At 37.5% G+C, this 19,107-nt stretch overlaps 1 protein-coding gene across 2 annotated transcripts; it reads left to right on the top strand.

The window, feature by feature from the left end:
• Nucleotides 1-11,908: 11,908 nt before the first annotated feature.
• On the top strand, nucleotides 11,909-18,600 carry LOC110696483 (histone acetyltransferase HAC1-like). Of its 2 annotated transcripts, XM_021873777.1 has the most exons (6): nucleotides 11,909-12,010; nucleotides 15,994-16,123; nucleotides 16,523-16,601; nucleotides 16,718-16,993; nucleotides 17,856-18,079; nucleotides 18,189-18,600. In XM_021873777.1, the coding sequence occupies exons 2-6, from the start codon at nucleotides 16,023-16,025 to the stop codon at nucleotides 18,238-18,240; spliced, it is 732 nt and encodes a 243-aa protein (XP_021729469.1). In that variant the 5' UTR covers nucleotides 11,909-12,010; nucleotides 15,994-16,022; the 3' UTR covers nucleotides 18,241-18,600. The 2 variants fall into 2 exon arrangements, with proteins under 2 accessions (XP_021729469.1, XP_021729470.1); XM_021873778.1 differs by lacking the exon at nucleotides 11,909-12,010 and having other exon boundaries at nucleotides 15,612-16,123.
• Nucleotides 18,601-19,107: the final 507 nt, after the last annotated feature.

The raw sequence follows: 19,107 nt of genomic DNA on the forward strand, positions 1-19,107 counted from the left end.
ATCATGCTCAATGCTTCTTTTTTCCATGACATCCCAAAAGACGGTCCTAGGCGCATCATAGGAGGCGGATGACGCCAATTTGGAGAGCGCATCTACTTGATTGTTTTCAGACCATGGCACTTGACTCAAATGGAATTGATCAAGTGATGCAGCCTCCTCCCTGACCGCCTGCAGATATTTGATCATAGCCGGATGGGTGGCTTCATAGTCACCGTGGTATTGGCTAACGATCAATCAAGAGTCTGAGCAGGCGTCAACTTTCCTTGCTCCACCCGCCTTACACATACGTATGCTGGCTAGCAGGGCTTCATATTCTGCCTCGTTATTTGAGGCTTGGAACTTAAACCGTAGTGCATATTCAAACTTATCCCCTTCTGGAGAATGGCAAATAACGCTTGCACCACAACCGTTCGCTGTAGAACTACCGTCTACAAACAACTTCCAAACTTGATCAGGATTTTCCGGTTGCACCGGCCTAGTCATCTCAACAATGAAGTCGGCAAACGCCTGACCTTTCACTGCCCGCCTGGGTTCGAAAGTTATCTCCAGGCTTTGTATTTCAACAGCCCATTTGATCATTCTACCGGATGACTCTATGGTGGTCATTGGGCGCTTCAGTGGCTGATCAGTGTATACAGTTACTGGATGATCCAGGAAGTAGGGCTTTAACCGCTTGACTGCTTTGTAGAGGGCCAACCCAAATTTTTCAATCATAGGGTACCGGAGCTCAGCATTTCTTAGGACATGACTGATGAAATACACCGGGAGCTGATTGCCGTCTCTCTCAGCAAGGAGAACAACACTATGGGAGTGATCTGAGACGGCTAGGTACATGTAGAGAACCTCCTGGGGAGGGGGCTCACTAGCCTTGGTAAAGAATGCAGATGCTGCTTGAGCTTCTGAAATGCCGCCTCAGCCTCTTCTCCCCCATTCAAACCTTGACCTCTTCCTAATTGCTTGGAAGAAATAGAGGCATTTGTCGCCAGACCAGCTGAGGAACCTCCCCAATGCCGCCAGGCAACCAGTGAGTTTTTGGACTTCTCTTACAGTGCGGGGTGACTGCATGTCAATTACCGCCTGTACCTTATCCGAATTAGCCTCAATCCCCCTTTGGTCAATCAGACCTTGTGTTAAGCATGACCTTATGTCGCCTGAGTGTGGTGAACGTTTCTCGGAGGTCAGCTAGGTGATCCGTCTGTAGCTTGGATTTGACTATTATGTCATCGATATACGCCTCTACATTCCTGCCTATCTGATGGCGGAAAACTGTGTTTATCATTCGCTGAAATGTAGCAGGCGCATTCTTCAATCCAAACGGCATCACTTTGTAACAGAATAACCCCTGATTAGTGACGAATGTCGTCTTTTCTTGATCTTTTTTCCAGAGGGGTATCTGATGGAAGCTTGAGTGGCGTCCATGAAGCTCATCAGACCATGACCGGCTGTAGAGTCGACCAGGTTGTCGATCTGTGGGAGCGGGTAACTGTCCTTTGGGCATGCACTGTTCAGATCTGTGTAGTTTACACACATCCGCCAGGTACCATTCGGCTTTTTAACCAGGACAAAGTTGGCTACCCGATCCGGGTAGTAGCATTGCCGGATGAACCCAGCATCTAACAGCTTCTTGACGTCGGCGGCTGCCGCCTGAGATCTCTCCTCACCATGATTTCTCTTTTTCTGCCTAACCGCCTTCTTTTTTGGATCCACGGCGAGTTTGTGGACAGCTAGATCCGAGCTTACGCTTGGCATCTCTTCCACTTCAAAGGCAAAAATGTCTTTGAATTCCTTCAGCAGTTGGAGCAAGTCTGCCCCCAACACTTTAAAAGCAATCGTCCCAACCTTGGCGGTTCTATCGGGCTGGCTGTCGTCCAGGACGACATCAATGCTCTCACCGGCCGGTTGGGGTCGAAAGTCATCCGACCTTTCTCCGGTAAGTGATTGCTATTTTTTTTCTTTTTTGACGGGTGCCAGTTGGTCCGCCTTTCTTTTCTTACCGGCTGCCCTTGGAGCCGGGACTACGGGATCACAGTTATCAACATCTATGGGCTCGCAATGACCGGCTGCACCCATAGTTGGTTTGACATCAGAGAGGTAGCACTCCCTAGCCGTCTTCTGGTCCCCGTTTAGGGAACCGACTGTACCATCATCCTTCTCAAATTTGACCAGCATGAGAGATGGGATGATCACAGCCTTGGATTCGTTGAGGGTCGGTCGGCCAAATATCATGTTGTAGGCTGTCAGCTCCTCCACAACCAAAAATTTTACGACCATATGGTGTCCTTGCCCCTTTTCACCCAGCCTGATGGGAAGGTCAATGCTTCCCACCGGATGCACCACTCCTCCCCCAAAGCCGACTAAGGGGTGGGGCGCCTGATTCATGCTTCTGGGCTTGTACTTGGGCTTTGTCAAGCACTGATAGCTGATTAGGTCAGACGAGCTCCCGGTATCTATTAAGATCCGACCAACTTTCTGGTTGGAAACCTTGCATTCGATGACAATGAGGTCGTCGTGAGGCCGCCTGACCTTGCCCGGTCCTTTTCAGAAATAAAGACCTCAGGAAAGATGTCTCTCGACGCCTGGCCCTCATCCACTGAGTTGACCAGCTTCCCGATGTTGTCTTTGGTACCCCGGATGGTTGGGCCTCCGCTGGCAAAACCGCCTGCTATGGGGAAGACTGTCTCTTCATCCGTTTCAGAGTTAGCAGGGCCTGGTTTTGCCGCCTGCCCTTTGTTTGTTTTGGGGTTTCCTTTGGGCTTTGGCAAGTAGGACTTTAGAGCTCCCTCATCAGCTAGACAATCTAACAGCCGCCTGAGGCTGTAGCAGCCATTAGTGTCATGGCCAACATCCTCATGGTATTGGCAGTACTTGCTCTTATCCCGGCTGCTGGCAGGACTTTTCATGGCGGTCGGTTTCTGGAGGGACAACCAGTCCTTGATTTCCATGAGAATGGAGAAGCAGTCCTTTGTGAACTCGTACTTGGGGACGTACGATTCAGATTTTCTTCTTGCCTTTTGGGCCGGCTGACTAGACCGGCCGCCCAGATTCTTTTTCTTTTCGCTTCCTTATTTGCCGGCTGCTGTGGCCGGTTAACTTTTCTGTCAGATTTTTTGAAATCCGACGGTTGCTTTACAGCGCAAAGCTTCGTCGCCTGTATATAGGCTTTTGCTTCCATTAATGCCTCTTGGAGGGTGGCTACCCTTTTCCGGACGAGGTCGAACTTGAAGGTCGACCCATCCTTCAAACCCTTGAAGAAGTCTGTGTAAGCAACTTCGTCAGACAACCCTTGAATCTGAATTCTCATCAGATTGAACCGCCTAACATAGGACCAGAGTCCTTCCTTGTCACCCTACTGTATTGCCCCAAGATCAAGGCTGGTCTTTTTGGCAAGGATGTTCATTGAGAAGTTTGACGTAAACAAGTACGCCAAAATTATGAAGTTATTTATGCAGCCGGCTGGTAGGTTACCAAGCCACCGTTGGGCAATGCCCTTCAGGGTCGCCGGGAAGCATCGACACCAGGCGGCGTCATCCAACCCCTGTAGATACATGAGGTTGGAGTATGCCATTAGGTGGTCTTCCGGGTTGGAGGTACCATCATAAGTACCTACCAACACATACTTGACCTTGGGCGGCTGTGCCGCCTGAGTTATTCCTAGCGAGAGCGTCATAGGCTGTTCTCCCAAATTAAGCAGACGCAGCTGCCAATCTGTGGGTTGGAAGGGCTGCTGCCCATGACCATATTGTCCCGGCTGGATCACTTTGGGACCAGATCGCGCGGAGGGTTCGCAAGACTGACCCCCTTTAGTCTATTTCCGAGTGTTTGACGGAGGCACTGCGGAAGCTGTCAGGGAAGGTCGACATTGAGGCCGACGCAGACAGCTGTTGACTTCTCTTCTCCTGGAGAAACGTCCGGGCATCAGAGAAGGTTTTCTTGGATCCATCCGGCTGTAGGTGTCGGATGGCTTTTCTTTGCTCCACTTGGTGGAAGCAGAGCCTATTTAAGACGATCTTGGGCCCCTCCCCCACCTTGGGCTTTGAATGAGGAGTGGGCACACGATCCTTCAAAGCCTTCTTCCCAGAGGAGGAAGGATTCTTGGTCGGCTGACCTTTCTGGGGGGTGGCTGACCGGATGAGATTCTTTATCTCGCCTTTGAAACTATTCATGAAGGTCATGAGTTCGTTCCTCATGACGGGAGCAGATCCCATTGCTGCCATGGAATTCCCAACCGGCATGCCAGCTGTGTTGCTTGGAGCAGCTTGGTTCTCACCTCCTTCCTTCATTTCTTTGGAACGGGTGCGTTTTGTTCTGAAGGACCCGTTTGGGGCTACATAGGTGTCGACTTCATAGTCGTCACCACTTTCATGGTCCATCTGGACCTCAGGCTCGGCCAAGGGCCGTTTGTCCGGATTCGGTGGTACAATATCAGAAGTCATCTTGGAAGTACTCTCCCCACAGACGGCGCCAAATGTTTCGGGGTTTTCTCAGGTGTCCTGCGGGAGAGTTACAATTCCGAGACTGAGCTGCCGACGCCTGTACTCGCAAGATCACGAAGACTCCGATTGGTAGGAGCTCCGCCTCCGACGATCAAGTTAGTATACGTACAAGAGGAAAAAGTACGGAAAAGGTAAAGTACTTCTCGCTGATTGGGAGAATTCCGCAATTAATATTGCTCGGTAATTGTGTTTGTATTTATGAATGTCCCATTAATGAGGTTTGTTCCACTATTTATAGTGGGACAGACAAGTCCCCCATGTAGGGTTCCAAGGACACGTGTCAACAGGGGATTGGAGCCCTGTTGACTAATGGCGATACGCCACGTGTCACCAGCCCATTGGGCCACGTGTCTAGGGTATTTTTACCCTAAGCAAATTATGTGAAAGGAACCGTTACCTGCAAATTCTTGACAACCTCCAGAAACTTACCAAACTGGTTATCTAGCTTACTCTTAAGATGTCTATTAGGAAAAGGTAGTTTGATAACTGGTTTATGTACATCTCCATTCTTGTCTTGATTTTTATCCTTCTTTGGAGTTATACCCTGCAATGTATCATAAGAAATGTTAGTTTTACCCTGGAGCCCTGCAGGGCTAGTAACAACAATATTTGGTATAACAGAATCAGGATTAGCAATATTTGTAATGATAGGTTCATCATCTTTGGGCATAGAAGGCCCATCGTATTTTGAACCACTTCTCAGGGTAATTGCAAAGATGTGATCTGTAGGTTGTACTGGCTGCAATGGTAGGGCTCCTTACTGTCGAGTTTGTAGAGCAGAGGAAAGTTGCACAATTTGATTTTCCATGATTTTATTATGAGCTAGAATCAAATCAATTTGCGCATCCCTACTCTGCATCTGTTTCTACATATCAACTAACATCGTTCGGATTTCTGATAAGCCAGAATCAGAAGGAGGAGTAACAGTTTGTTGTGGTCTCTGATGTGGAGGTTGATAGTCCTCTGCTGCGGTTGTTGTACCTGCGGTGGGGGTTAGGCACATTCATACTATTGTACGACATATTTTGGTTATTTCTCAACCCTACATTGTAGGTGTTAGAATATGGACTAGTTTGCTTATAGGCCAGAAAAGCATTAATCTTCTCAAGCGAACTGGTGCATTCTTGAGCCCAATGACCTACAAGACCACATTTTTCACAATTTATTGTAGAGTTAGTACCAATAGCAGAAACATTAGCAACGGAAGATGAATTAGAATTATTAATATTGTCTAGTTTCTGGTTAATAGTAGTCAATTGTTCTTGCAAAAAGGATATAGAATCGACTAGGTGTTTTCCTTTATTTGTAAATCCTCTGGGATTCCCATATTGAGAATTATGAATAGCCATCTCTTCAACAACATTGCTTGCTATATTAACATCCAAATTCATAAATCTTCCGTTAGTTGTAGAGTCCAAAATCATTCTTGAATTATATCCAATTCCGTTGTAGAAGGCTTGGATTATCTGCCATTGTGCTAGCCCATGATGAGGGCACTCTCTCTACAAATCCTTAAATCGTTCCCAAGCTTCATATAAAGATTCATCTACTTCTTGGGAAAAATTCAGGATCTTACTCCTTAACAAAGTTGTTCTCTCTGCAGGGTAGTATTTGTTATAGAAATTCAAAACAAGAGTTTCCCAATCAGTAATACTAAGTGCAGTTCTATTAAGTCCATTGTACCATAATTTATCTTTACCACATACAGAAAAGCGAAAAAGAATCTCCTTGATTTGGTCCTGCGTGACCCCAGCTTGTTTATTGGTGTTGCAATATTGGCAAAAGTCCAAGATGTGAAGATTTGGATCATCACCCTTAGCTCAGCTAAATTGCTTCCTTTCGATCATAGTAATAAACTGGGGTTAATCTCGAATTGTACTCCCTCGAGATTTGGTGCGGGGGCAAGGTGTGGAAAATCTGCAAGGGACGGCTGCAAATAATCGCTGAACTTAAGAGGTGGTTGAGCCGTCATCTCTGATTCTAGTTCTAAAGAAACTTCTGTATCACTAGAATCGGATGAGGGTTCCAAAGGTGTAATACCCTCGGAAGTAGCTCGTACCTGTCTAAAAAGATTTTTCTGTCTATGAAAAGAACGTTCGATTTCAGGATCGAATGGAATGTAACCTGATCTAAAACTCCTAGGCATAAACACAGAACTAAATAGACAAATATGAGAAACTGTCTCAAAGAACTTGCGTTCTCTGAGACTAAAGAAAATAATCTAGACTACAAAAATAATCAGAAATAAAAATAAAAACCGTTTCCCCGGCAACGGCGCCAAATTTTGGCAGGCTAAAGTCGTATCACCTAATCAAAAGTAATTCCTAAAACCACTAACTAAAATAGATATGGAAGTAGTGTCGAATCCACACGGAAACAAGTTTTTCCATTCCTAATTAATTAATATAATCTAAATTATCAAGTAACCAATTTGTTTTTATGAGAATTAAACTAAAGGAAAATAATTAAACTAAGGTAAATTGAATAAGGGAGGAAATCAATAATAAAAGGCCTAGGGTATAGGTTTATCAATAAATAACATTTCAGGGTAAAACATAATAATCAATGCATAGATCGATTAATCAAATCATAAAGGGCTTTCGCTACGTATTACAATCACAGATTTAATCTACCGGTATTAAATCGCATCTCTCGAATCTTGACCTAACCATTTATAAATTAATCTGCCTATTGAAAGTAAGCCTAAACATTAATACTCATCTCTCGAATCTCGAATCAATATTGCATAACTCATACAATTAAACCTGCGTAAATCTAATTGCATAGCATCAAATCAATCAATAGGAAATCAATCAAGCATTGACAATCAACAATAATAAATTACCTCTTCATATTATTTATGGATCCCCACAAACTCTAGCAATAAAACTACTTGTGCATCTTTAAATCTAAACTAAGCAAAGCAATTAAAGATAGCATAATTAAATCAAGAAATTAAATTACTGAAAGTTAAAAGGAGAAGAAATCGTTACCAAGATAAACGAAAGTAAAGAATTGCATAAACCAAAAGTGTGGAGAGAGAAACAAGAGTATTAACTAAAAGTTTAAAACTAAAAACTAAGAAGTAAAACTAATGAGAAAAGTAGAGAGAGAGAGAGAGAGAGAAAGAAGGTCCCTATACTCGCTTAACAAAACCGTATTTATATTAAACTCAGAAAACCTAAGCTAAAACGAAGATTAATTAAAAGTGCTAAACGAACTCAGAAACACGCGCCCGGTCGGGCGCCATCTCGCCCTGCCGGGCGCGCCTTCGGGCGAGGGCTTGCCCTGCCAAGCGAGCTCCCGGGCAAACTAGGACTTCTTCAATTGGGCCGTTTCTTAGCCCAATTCGCATTTCCTCTTTGGGTTCTGAATACATGGTCCATTGCCCCGGACTCTTCTTCTTCGCCGAGCCCTTAATCATCGATGATGACTCCAACCGATCCTAGGATTCGGAATGTGGTCATATCAATGCAACCTTACTCCAATGCTCGTAGCGGCTCCAATAAATCCGGAAAAATGCTCCAAATCCGCAATTTCCTATAAAACAATACCAAATCTACAAAAAACACTATAAAATGCATATTAGTAACGAAAGTAGCTTCGTAGAGCTCAAATAAACACAATTATGACCATTGGGACGGGGAATAAATATATATATATAAAATAGACTTATTAATGGTCGGGCTTCGGGTTGCTGGGTGGGGATGGAAATGGGTTCTGGGGTTTTTCGGCAGTTGGATGGGGGTGGGGGTACTAGGTTGTGGTGCTTGGAGGGGTGATAGGCCGCGGCGGCGGCGGTGTGGCAGTGGTTATTTTTTTTTTAATATTTTTGCAGCATTTTATGACGGAATTTTCGTCGGAAATTTTCGACAAAAAACTTTTTGTTGAAAATTTCCGACGGACTTTCCAGGTCGGAGAATCTTATCCAACGCCCGACTTTCCATCAGAAAGCTGTTTCTGACAGAAAATTCCGTCGGAAAAGGTCGTTTTCCCGACAAATACGTTTCCGATGACCCTTTTCCAACGGAAATACGTTTTTCGACGGAAAACAGGGTCGAAAATCGCCTGTTTTCTAGTAGTGATACCGAGATAGTAGATATATAGCTATTGATATATACTTATGGATTATTGACTGAATTTTTTTTAATTGAAGATAAGTATATAGTTATTGATCAGATTAATGATTGATTTTTATAGTGTTCATAAATTATTCAAGAAATAAAACAAATGTGTTATTATTTAGTTGGACATTCACATTGCTTTGTTGTAGATTTATTTATACGTGCAATTAAATAAATATTATTTGACAAAAAACAAATAATATATATATATATATATATATATATATATAGTGTTTTCTTAGCTTGTTGTAAAATACTAGCTTATGTCCCGTACATAACGATTTTACCAAATTTTATAAAAATAAATTTACAATGATTTAAAGTATGATAAAGGTCGATATTCTTTAAAAAATACTTCGTATTAAATTTTAGGTTGTACATGCCCCTATGATATACAAGTTTTATTTTTTATATTAAAAATTATGCATATCTTTTTAATAATATTATTTGTTTATTTTTCTATAAGTTGTTGTGAAAGTGTTATATTGATTTTGGGAGGGAAAAATTATGTTATATTAAAATTACGATATATAAAAAATATGGAAGATTTTGAATAGCATCTATCTTGAATTTATATATATTGGTAAAGTGGGAAAGAAAATATAATAGTGAACTAGGTACTCCCCCCGTTTCCGAAAGTTCGACTCACTTTCCTTTTTGGGCCGTTTCAGAAAGTTCGACACACTTTCCAATTTATTCCTTATTTGGTATGTTTCTTTTACAATATTACCCTCATTACTTCTACCATATGTCCCCACCCCCACTAAGTCATTTCCTCATCCTCCTTAATTTTAGTACGGAACTCTCAATTACTCACATAACCCATCTCTAATTACTCCATATACTATTCTCTCTCCTCCCTCTTTATTCTTGTCTGACATCAATTTGCATCTTCTTCTTTAACAAAATTAACCCATACTTTTCCACTTTTATGGATTTCGTTAGCTTAAAGCTTTCCTTTTTCTTTTTTACACTCTAAATTAAAACATATTAAATATTTCCTGTTATTTCAAACCTAAATTCGATGTATTCCTCTGGTAGATCTAAACGTGTGGTTGAAGCCTTTGGTGAAAATGTTTGGATTGATACAGAGTTTCAAAGAGTTATAGCATGGGATTCCGAATAACAATTCAATCCTGTTAAAGATACTCCTTCATATCTATGCTATTCAACGGGTTCTCCAAAAAATTATCCCAATTTATCAATTTTGTGTGGGTCGTTAGTACTTTGTAACCGTAATAATTGGATGGGTGGGTGGTGAATTAGTAGGGAAGAACGTGGGTGGATGGTGAATTAGTAAATTAATCAAGCTATCACTATCATGCTTTTTATGACACAAACCCACAAGCAACCCTTTCCATTTCCCTTGCCTTGGGTTCTGAATTTATATGAAGCGAGTCGAACTTTCGGGAATGGAGGTGGTATCTCATAACATAATTTGGAAAAAAAAAGCTGGCGGAAAATTATTGATTAGGAGTCGACACGTGTCCTTTTAATTCTCGTTTAGTAATAGTTATAGATAGATTTTTTTAAGTTATGTCAATGTTATTGCCGGAGAGATATTTAATTTTTTTTATTATAAGTAATAATTATTATATATACAAAAGTAATTATTATTTTGTAAATACTAACTCTTATATGTGGTTGGCCACACCATGTGGCTAGCTATCATGGGAGTAACTTTTTTAGTGTTATAGGGGTTACTCGTTTGGTATTATAAGGATTAGTTCCGTCAGTGTAATAAAGTTTACTTACTCAGTGTTATAAGGGTCACTCCAACAGTGTTATAGGGATATTTGTTCTTTTGTAAGCGGCCACATAATGTGGCCTGACTAGCCGCTCATAAAATACGTCATTTTGTAAATGATTTTATACAAATATAATGTTAGATATCTAAGATTTGGTAAAATATATATAATTTCAACTCGTCTTGTGTGTAGCTGGCCACATTGTGTGGCCATTATATAAGAACAAAGTAACCCCTATAACACCGATCAAGTAACCCATGTAATACTAACCGAGTAGTAACTTCTATGATGACTGGTCACATATAAGAATTTGTGATATAATTTTATGATTTTTTTTCTTAAATTTTGATAGAGTATATTTTGCGTATATTTTGATCTTTATCAAGTTTTTTTTTTTTTTTTTTATTCTTTTACTTTTTTTTAATCTTTTGATATGGTTAGACATCTAAGAATTGGTGAAATATATTGATTTTTTTCCTCAAAATTTGGATGAGTATATTTTGCTTATAATCTCTATCAATTTTTTTTTATAGTTTTTTCTTTTAAAAAAAAAATACTAAGGATACACTAGAAAATGACATATGTCATTTCTTATGTGTCTTTTAGTAAATAGTTATCGATATTGATGTGCAAAAGCTACTAAATGTAGCAATGATATTAACTTTGATTTCGGCCTCTATTGAAAGTGACCCAATTATCAAGTATATATAGAAAGATCATCCTAACCACCCAATTGCAAATTAAGTAAAATGTATTTTTAGGGATACTTTTCATCGTTTTCATCCTTAGAGATTGCCGATAGGTAGGTATTAACCGGTGAAGGAAATAATTATTTTATTTTTAATTTTTATACAATTTTCTTCAGTAACATTAGTTAGTTAAAAAAAGGATTTTTTTCCTCAAAAACTACCTAATAAAACCCAGATTTTGTGAGAAACTACCTAATAAAAAAAATGTCAGAAGAAACTTCTTTAAACATAAAATATTGTAAAATACTAAATGTGGCTAGATTTCAGTCGTTGATCACCTAATTTTTTGGCGTTGACTCACCTCAAAACACCGCTGAAACCATCGTGAGGCCGGGTTAGTTTTCAAGGTGGTAAGGCTATTTTCGGGGTGGTTGGGGGATATTTCGAGTTGGTGGAATTAGTTTCGGGCTACGAGATGGCAGTTGTTGGGGTAAGAGGTGGTGATTTTGGGGTTGGATGGTGGTTTCGGCGTGGTGGAGGCAATTTCAAGCGGGTTATGTTGGTTTTGGGGATGAAAGTGTGTGGTGGTTTTAGGAATGTGTGGAATGATTCAACGCTAGAAATGAGGTCAATGATGGAAATTCGGCTAGAGGTAGTATTTTACAACATTTTACCTTTTATTAGGTAGTGTCTTATAACATTTTATTATTAGGTAGTTTCTCACAAAATATGAAATTTATTAGGTAGTTTCTGACAAAAAATCTTTTTACTAATAAAACTACATACTGTACATACTCTTCCAAATAATATAAATTAAAGCACAATTAATTACAATAATCCAAATTAAACATAAGTCAAGCATTCAGTGCTTTCTCAAACGACGACGCCACCATTGGTAGACGAAAAGCTTTTTACAAACTCTTCAAAGAGCATCTATTGATCTTTACAATAATCAGGTATTGCATTTAAGTGAAATTAATTTTTGGAATTAAATGGGTATTTTTCTTATCTCTTGTTATGTATGTAATTGATGAGGATTTAGGGTTTTGTTAAGATTTTTTGATTTATTTTTTTTTATTATTTTTTTTTTTGCAAAATTGTCTAATATATAAGCGATCATGTGTGATAAATGATTGAAAAATACTTAATACGCTTACCCGCCCCTTAATTTTTGTGGGCTAGGGTTTTGTAGTTTTCTAGAACATGGTATTATTAGACAAAGAACATTAAAAAAAAACATACGAAGTAAGGAGAGGTTGAATTTTTAAGCTTAGGAATTAATCACGCAATTTGTACACTAAAAATTGTTGGGCTAGTAATTCATGATTATTCCAATTCCAATTGATTAATTGTTGGAGTAGACATTTTTTTCAAATAAGATTTTTTATTTATTTTTATTTTTTGTATAATACTTGAAGAAATAATTTAATTCTGAATGGAGCTTAATTATTTCATCTAAATTTTTTCCAAATTTCAATAATGTTGATTATTTATAAGTTTTGATTTATAACAATATAATTTATTTATCTTTTGTAAATAATAAGTAGTTCTTGATATAAAACCAAAACCTTAATTGCATTGTTGTTCATTATGGTGGATGTTGGAAGCTAGTTCTTGTGGTGACATTTGTAATTACAACACATTTAGGGAGTTTTATACTTAAGTGGCCGGATTTTTGTTCCGGTGACTATAATGATGAAAATTGAAAGGTGATTTCCCAAATACATAATGAAAAGTATAAAAGGTGAGTCCCTAAAAAAGCATTTTAGTCATTACAAATACCTAAAGTTTATAAGTTTTTAGTCCTTAACATATAAAACTCAGGTGTCAATACTCAACAAACTAATCATTGGTACCACAAGGCTAACAATGTACCACTCAAAAGAAAAAAAAAAGGTGAACAATCAAATTACATAAAATAGACCAAAAACAAACATTAAATGGCCGCCCAACATCCAAATGCAACAATACATATAAAAAACTACTTGTATGAAATACCCAAAAGCTAGCTAGCTGAAAAAGAACAGAACTGAAAAAAAAAAGTATTACAAAAAAAAATTTATTACCGCTATAGCTTAAAACAATTATGTATAAATGGGATTAACTGCAAATATCAAAGGGGAAGAGGCTGAAAATGTTTTAAGTTGAAAGCACAAGGACTTGCCATAGTTTGAAAATCTCATTCTAATAACAAGGAAAATTTAAAATGAATAATCCCAACTTTGCCATATGTTGCTAATGATTCCACATCCATTTTATCTTAGTATGGTTCAACGCTTTCCTTTAAGCTTCTTATTTATGGAAAACACCACAAGTAACCTCAATTGAGGGGCAGTCTAGTTCTTATAAGCAGTTGACTTATCATGGTTCCATATATAGGATTAATTCATGCCATTCAGAAACTGGAACAATCTTTGCTCTGTTAGTTCATAGTTTCAACAAAGGCACTAATCTATACATATGGTGTTATGGCAGTGATAGGTGGAAGGTGGTTTAAATTGTCAATTTTATCCTAGATAATAGTGTACATAATACTTACTTATAATAATATCCCTCTACTTTGGCTCATACAGATCCTTAATTCAACTTAATTGTATTCCTTATTCTATTAGCCAATGTGTTCAAGTTTTCAAATTTCCTTAGCACTCTTCACAAACATTACTAAGACTGATCCTGGTTTTCCAGATTCTCCTCATCTCTCTAGATCAGTATAGTGAACAAAACCAAATTTACACTTCAACCCCAAAGTTATCTCCATAGATCTTTTCCATGTTCGATAGTCTGTTGTGCTAGTAGTCGGCTTCTCAACAAAGTTTACAAATAGTGGACCGTCTTAAGGGTGAAGGTATAGAGGATTTTGGGTATCATCAATAGATAGAACTCCATCTTTAGGCAAATTCATATATCAATATTCGATCTGTAACCAAAAATTTGTTCTTTTGAGTTTGATTTGTATGTTTTATGCGTTTCTCATATAAATTTCTTAGCCCTATAACTCTGATACCATAAAGAACAATATAATAGCTCGAAAAACAATGAAACAACTTGAAATATAGTTTGAATATTTTGAGAGATATTTGCGGCGCAGCCAAAATATATTTTTTATCATGAAATGTTTTTAGGTAGTATTTACATATTTATATGATGGCACACTAGTGCTACCAAATTCTTAGAAATCAAATCATTGGCTTGATGTCAGCATAAAACACATACAGTCAGACAAAAAAAAAGAATAAAATGCAATGAAAAATAAAAGAAAGGGTGCAGGGGTGCACAAAACATCCTTTACAATCTAGCTTTAGTTTTTGCCAAAGTTGAGAATGAAGCTAGGTTATTTTTTGGATAATGCTTACCCTTACACAATATATGTCGTCTATGTTAGCTAAAGTATTGTCTTTGTAAAAAAAATGTATAGTTTATGCTAATTTAAATGACTTTTCTGTAGAATGATCTTAAGTTAAATTAATGTTAGAAAATACTATAAGTGATAGAATATATGTAAAGATATTATGTCGTATTTAGGATATATGTGATATATTTTGTATAATTATCTTTTTAGGTTTCCTAACACATTTAAGACTTGAATTTGAGGAGTTTCACAAAATTTAGCATGGTATCAGAGCCTACGTTTTGATCTAATCCTAGCTTCTACAATTTATTAATTTTTCCACAAAATCTACTTTTTTTAGTAGTAAAAATTATCAAAATCATATATTCTATGTTAGCTAGAGTATTGATTTTGTAAATACTAGTATAATCTATATATATCGGTGTAAAGAAAAACTTAGTCCAAATTTGTACAAGAATTAAGAGTCCATACACCATACGGGCCTGAGAAAAGCTCGTTATTTTTTGGAATGAGTGATGAAGTCCAACATCTTACCACCTTGTCATTTAAAAATTAAATTTTCCTTTGAACTCCCATTTTCAATTAACACTTAAATTATTATTATTAGTTGGTTAGAGATTAAAACTTGCTCATAATTCTGATTAAAATGCCCAAAAGAACTTCAGCTTGGTATAATTATGTTACTACAACTTCTTTAATTAGCCTACTAAACACAAATTCAAACACAAGAAACAAACAAAAATTTCAGCTATTAACAATCAAATTCGCGCCTTTTCTGCCTTCTTCTTGTTCTGTTCTGCACCATCTTCTTTCTTCTTGCTCTGTTTTTCTCTCTCTCCAATTTATCTGTAAGAATTTTCCTTTTATCAGCTCTTACTTTCTAACTTCTCTTTGTTTATTGTTTGGTGCAAATTGATGATTTCCCATGTTTGTTATTGCTTTCATTTCTCTAATATTTAAAGAACTATTTCAAAGAATTTATTCAATTTAGCAATTAGCATTAAACCAAACATACATAGTAGGAAAAGTTATTTCTTTTGATAATTATAGCAATCTTCATTTTTAATTTTCCGCCTAAGTTTTCAATTGTTATATTACTGGTTACTGCAATTGTTAAATTTAGCGATTTTTTTTGAAATATTTGAGATTTCCATAGTTCAATTTTGGTCCAAGATCCAAGTATAGAGGATCCGACATGAGTACTCGAGGTGAAATGTAGTAAAGGGTATCATGTTGCCATCCACACTATTAGTTGATGGAGTGATCACTTCATATTTAAGGCATTTAATTGAGTTTTGGAGGTGACGACAATGATCAAATGGGTTACCCTAATGTGATTAATTGTTTTTTTTTTCTTTTTGTTTGTAAGGTCCAGTTGATATTGTTGTAGTTTTCGGTTTTTTGGTTTTTTGTTTAATAAAGTCAAGTATTTCAAATGATCAAATTTACATGCCATAAAATAAAATATGGTGTATTAGAGTTTGTAGTGAATGATTTTGATAGCAATCAATTAGCCTATATTATAATGTTGCTATATATCTACTCCTGATATTGTGGTTCTCTTGATTTAATTGTTATGCATAAAACTAGCTTTGCAGCGTGGCAAAACGATTTACCCAATGACGAAAGATATTCTTTTATGTACTCACTGTGGTGTGCTTATGCTTTCTGGACATGGCTGGGTTTGCAAGCAGTGCGCGAATTTTCAGCTCTGTGGCAAGTAAGATCCTGTTTGTGCAATTTTTAGATCATGGTACTTTGCACAACATTTTCTGTTATTTTGGTTGGACATTGTTGCTAATATTGAAATTGTAGATGTCTTGAAGTGGAGCTTCCTATTGCAAAATTTGTACTAAAAATTAGTTCTCATAGTTTTATAGACTCTAATTATATGTCAAATATTTTGAACGAATTCAACCATCAAAAGTTGTCCTTCAAACGCACTAGTTCCTCATATAATGACTTTTGTATGCAAGGATTGAACCTATGACATGTATAAGTGTTTCATTTGGCTGTGCTATCTTAATCTCTATTCAAGTATTAATGATTGCTCTTCGAGTTAGACTATATTTGACTTGATTAGTATCAGTATGGTAAAGTTTCAACTGGTTTATTTCAGGTGCTATGAAGTCGAACAAAAACAAGACAAGGGAGAAAGACATCCTACTAACCAGAAAGACAAACATGCACTTTATCCAGTAAGTTATTGAGCTTCTGCCGTGTGGTTGAGGTCTTTCAGAAGGACTAATTACAATAAAGTTACGAATTTTGCTCATGTTCTCTTGATAAGTGTTCGTATTTCTTAATGGTATAGGTTGAGGTCAATTATGTGCCAAACGACACCAACGACAAAGATGTGATTGTTGAGAGTGAAGATTCTGCCCCAGCAGCTGTGACAACATGCAACATATGTCATTTGGATATTGCTATTAATCAAGTTTGGCGTTGTGTAACATGTCAAGATTTTGATGTATGTAATCCTTGTTTCCAAAAGGATGAAAGTATCAATCATCCTCATAAGTTGACCAATCAGCCTTCCATGGCTCATTCTGATGCTCAGAATCAGGAAGCTAGACAACGTGTTCTACAGGTATCAACATTTCACGCACACTTGTTAAATTTTAGATGAATATAATTTTTCTTACATATCTTTCAATTTGATTTTCTTCCCAAGCTATAGCCCTCCCTACAACTTTCATGTCACTAAGGTATTTTAGGCATTACAAGTCAAATCTTCTTAATGTAGGATTGGTTTTATCTTACACATATTAGGATGTCTTTGAAGCGCCGATGTTTATGTATAGAGTCACACTTGTGGAGGCAAGGGATACTTCCAACATCCACTCCCTACTTCTTCTGTCCTTGTGGAAAATCCACTCGTTTCTTTCTTCTACCTCGACAACTACTTTACGAAGAGAATTCTGTTGAAGCTAGATTAGCAGTTGTTATTTATTTAAGATGTATGCTGTATGCCCCTAAATTTGAGAAAAAATAAATAAAAAGAAAGGCTCGGTGTCATAGACCCTGCAAAATAAGTGAATAGAAGTACTGTTAAAGAGGAACTAGTATCGAAAGATGAAAGTTACTCCGGTAATTATGTTTAAAACTAGTATGCTAGTCATAACAAAAGAGAAGGGAAGGAAAATAACGTGTTAAAGTTTTTGAGACATTGCTGTTCTTTTGGTGTAGCAACTACACAATATCCTCTATAAAGTCTAATCAATCATTAAACTTTCGAAGAAGAAAGTTGCTCATTTAAGTATTGTTTTATATACTTCTCTGTTCTTTTGGTGAGCCTGCTACATAGTACCCTTTATTCATCAATCTTTGGACTTTGGATTTTACTTAAGTTTTTGACTTCCTAGATGATTTTCTCTTATTCCGTATCATAGTATAGTTTCTAGTCACCATGTTCAGCGTTGTACTAATATGATATTTTTTCTAAGTTGCAGCTTAATGAGTTGCTTGATCTGCTGGTGCATGCAACAAAATGTCATTCACTAGATCGTCAGTGCGAGTATCCCAATTGCTTGAAGACTAAGGGTATGATACGCCATGGGATGCAGTGCAGAACTCGTGCAGAAGGGGGTTGTGTTCATTGCAGGAAGATGTGGTATCTGTTACGACTTCATGCTCAATTTTGTAATGATTCTGAATGTCATGTGCCTCGATGCAGGTTTGTGGTTCTCTCTTTGTTGTTGCAAGTCATTCTTTTTCCTCCATGTCTCGATCTATTTTTGATCTCAGGAACAAGTTTCCTAAGCTGTACTGGTTTTGTTTTCCAGAGATTTGAAAGAGCGTCTCAGTTCCTTTAAATTGCAAGACTTGTGCATCTGATTTCAGTCGTCGTGGCTTTGATGACAGCTTCTTCTTTGGATCCCAGTGTTTTTGACTATGTTGTTAATCGCCCTTGGTAGAGATTCGGTTTGGAAGCCCTTGGCAGCCTTCTTTCTCTTCTCTCTCCTTTCTTCAATTGCTTAGTCTGCACTATATATAGCAGCTACCTGTTACAAACTTGCAACTGCTGCTACTCGTAATTATATTAGTCGGATTTAAAAATTTGTCGTCTTTGGATGTTTGATGTAGACTATGTTTGGGGTCATGTGACTCATGTCTGAGCAAACCTATTGTTGAATAAATGTCTTGTTGGAGATTTCCATTACCAGTAATTTCCAAGCTTGATCATGCCATATGTTAGGTTCCATGTGTCAATTCATTGGTTAACATATTTCATTTCTTTTTTTTTTCTTCGGCGTACTCCTCTATCATACCAGATAACATGCAAAACAAGATCTTTTACATAGACATGAAAATATAATTTACAAGCAGGTTTTAAAATTCTAATTGAAAATTAACTCGAACTTTTAGTATCTACAATACATCTGTAATAAACTCTCACAGTACAGGCTCATCCTGTGATCCAACATTAAGGTATCAGACAATGAACCTATCAAGGACTCTGAAGTAGAAACTGCCCTATTTATAGGATATATGCCTTTAGATTACTTCTATTCTTTTTCATTTTTGGAAACTATAATCTTGAACGATAATCAGTGAATAAAAAACCATGGTAATTGTTGCAGGGTATTCGTGATGCAGGATTTGGTTAACGTTATGATGCTTTGCAGAGAAGCTGTTAGATAGTGATGAAAATATGAAATTAATTAACACTATATAGCAAATATCACTGAAACATTTCACAAA

Source organism: Chenopodium quinoa, unplaced genomic scaffold (genome assembly GCF_001683475.1).
Source record: "Chenopodium quinoa cultivar QQ74 unplaced genomic scaffold, ASM168347v1, whole genome shotgun sequence".
NCBI lineage: Eukaryota > Viridiplantae > Streptophyta > Magnoliopsida > Caryophyllales > Amaranthaceae > Chenopodium > Chenopodium quinoa.

Excerpts from the sequence above, each read along its gene's own strand:
- LOC110696483 (XM_021873777.1), top strand. The coding sequence starts at position 16,023 with ATGACGAAAGATATTCTTTTATGTACTCACTGTGGTGTGCTTATGCTT. Across the intron at positions 16,994-17,855 it reads CTAGACAACGTGTTCTACAG|CTTAATGAGTTGCTTGATCT; the intron begins GTATCAACATTT and ends TCTAAGTTGCAG. Across the intron at positions 18,080-18,188 it reads TGTCATGTGCCTCGATGCAG|AGATTTGAAAGAGCGTCTCA; the intron begins GTTTGTGGTTCT and ends TTTGTTTTCCAG.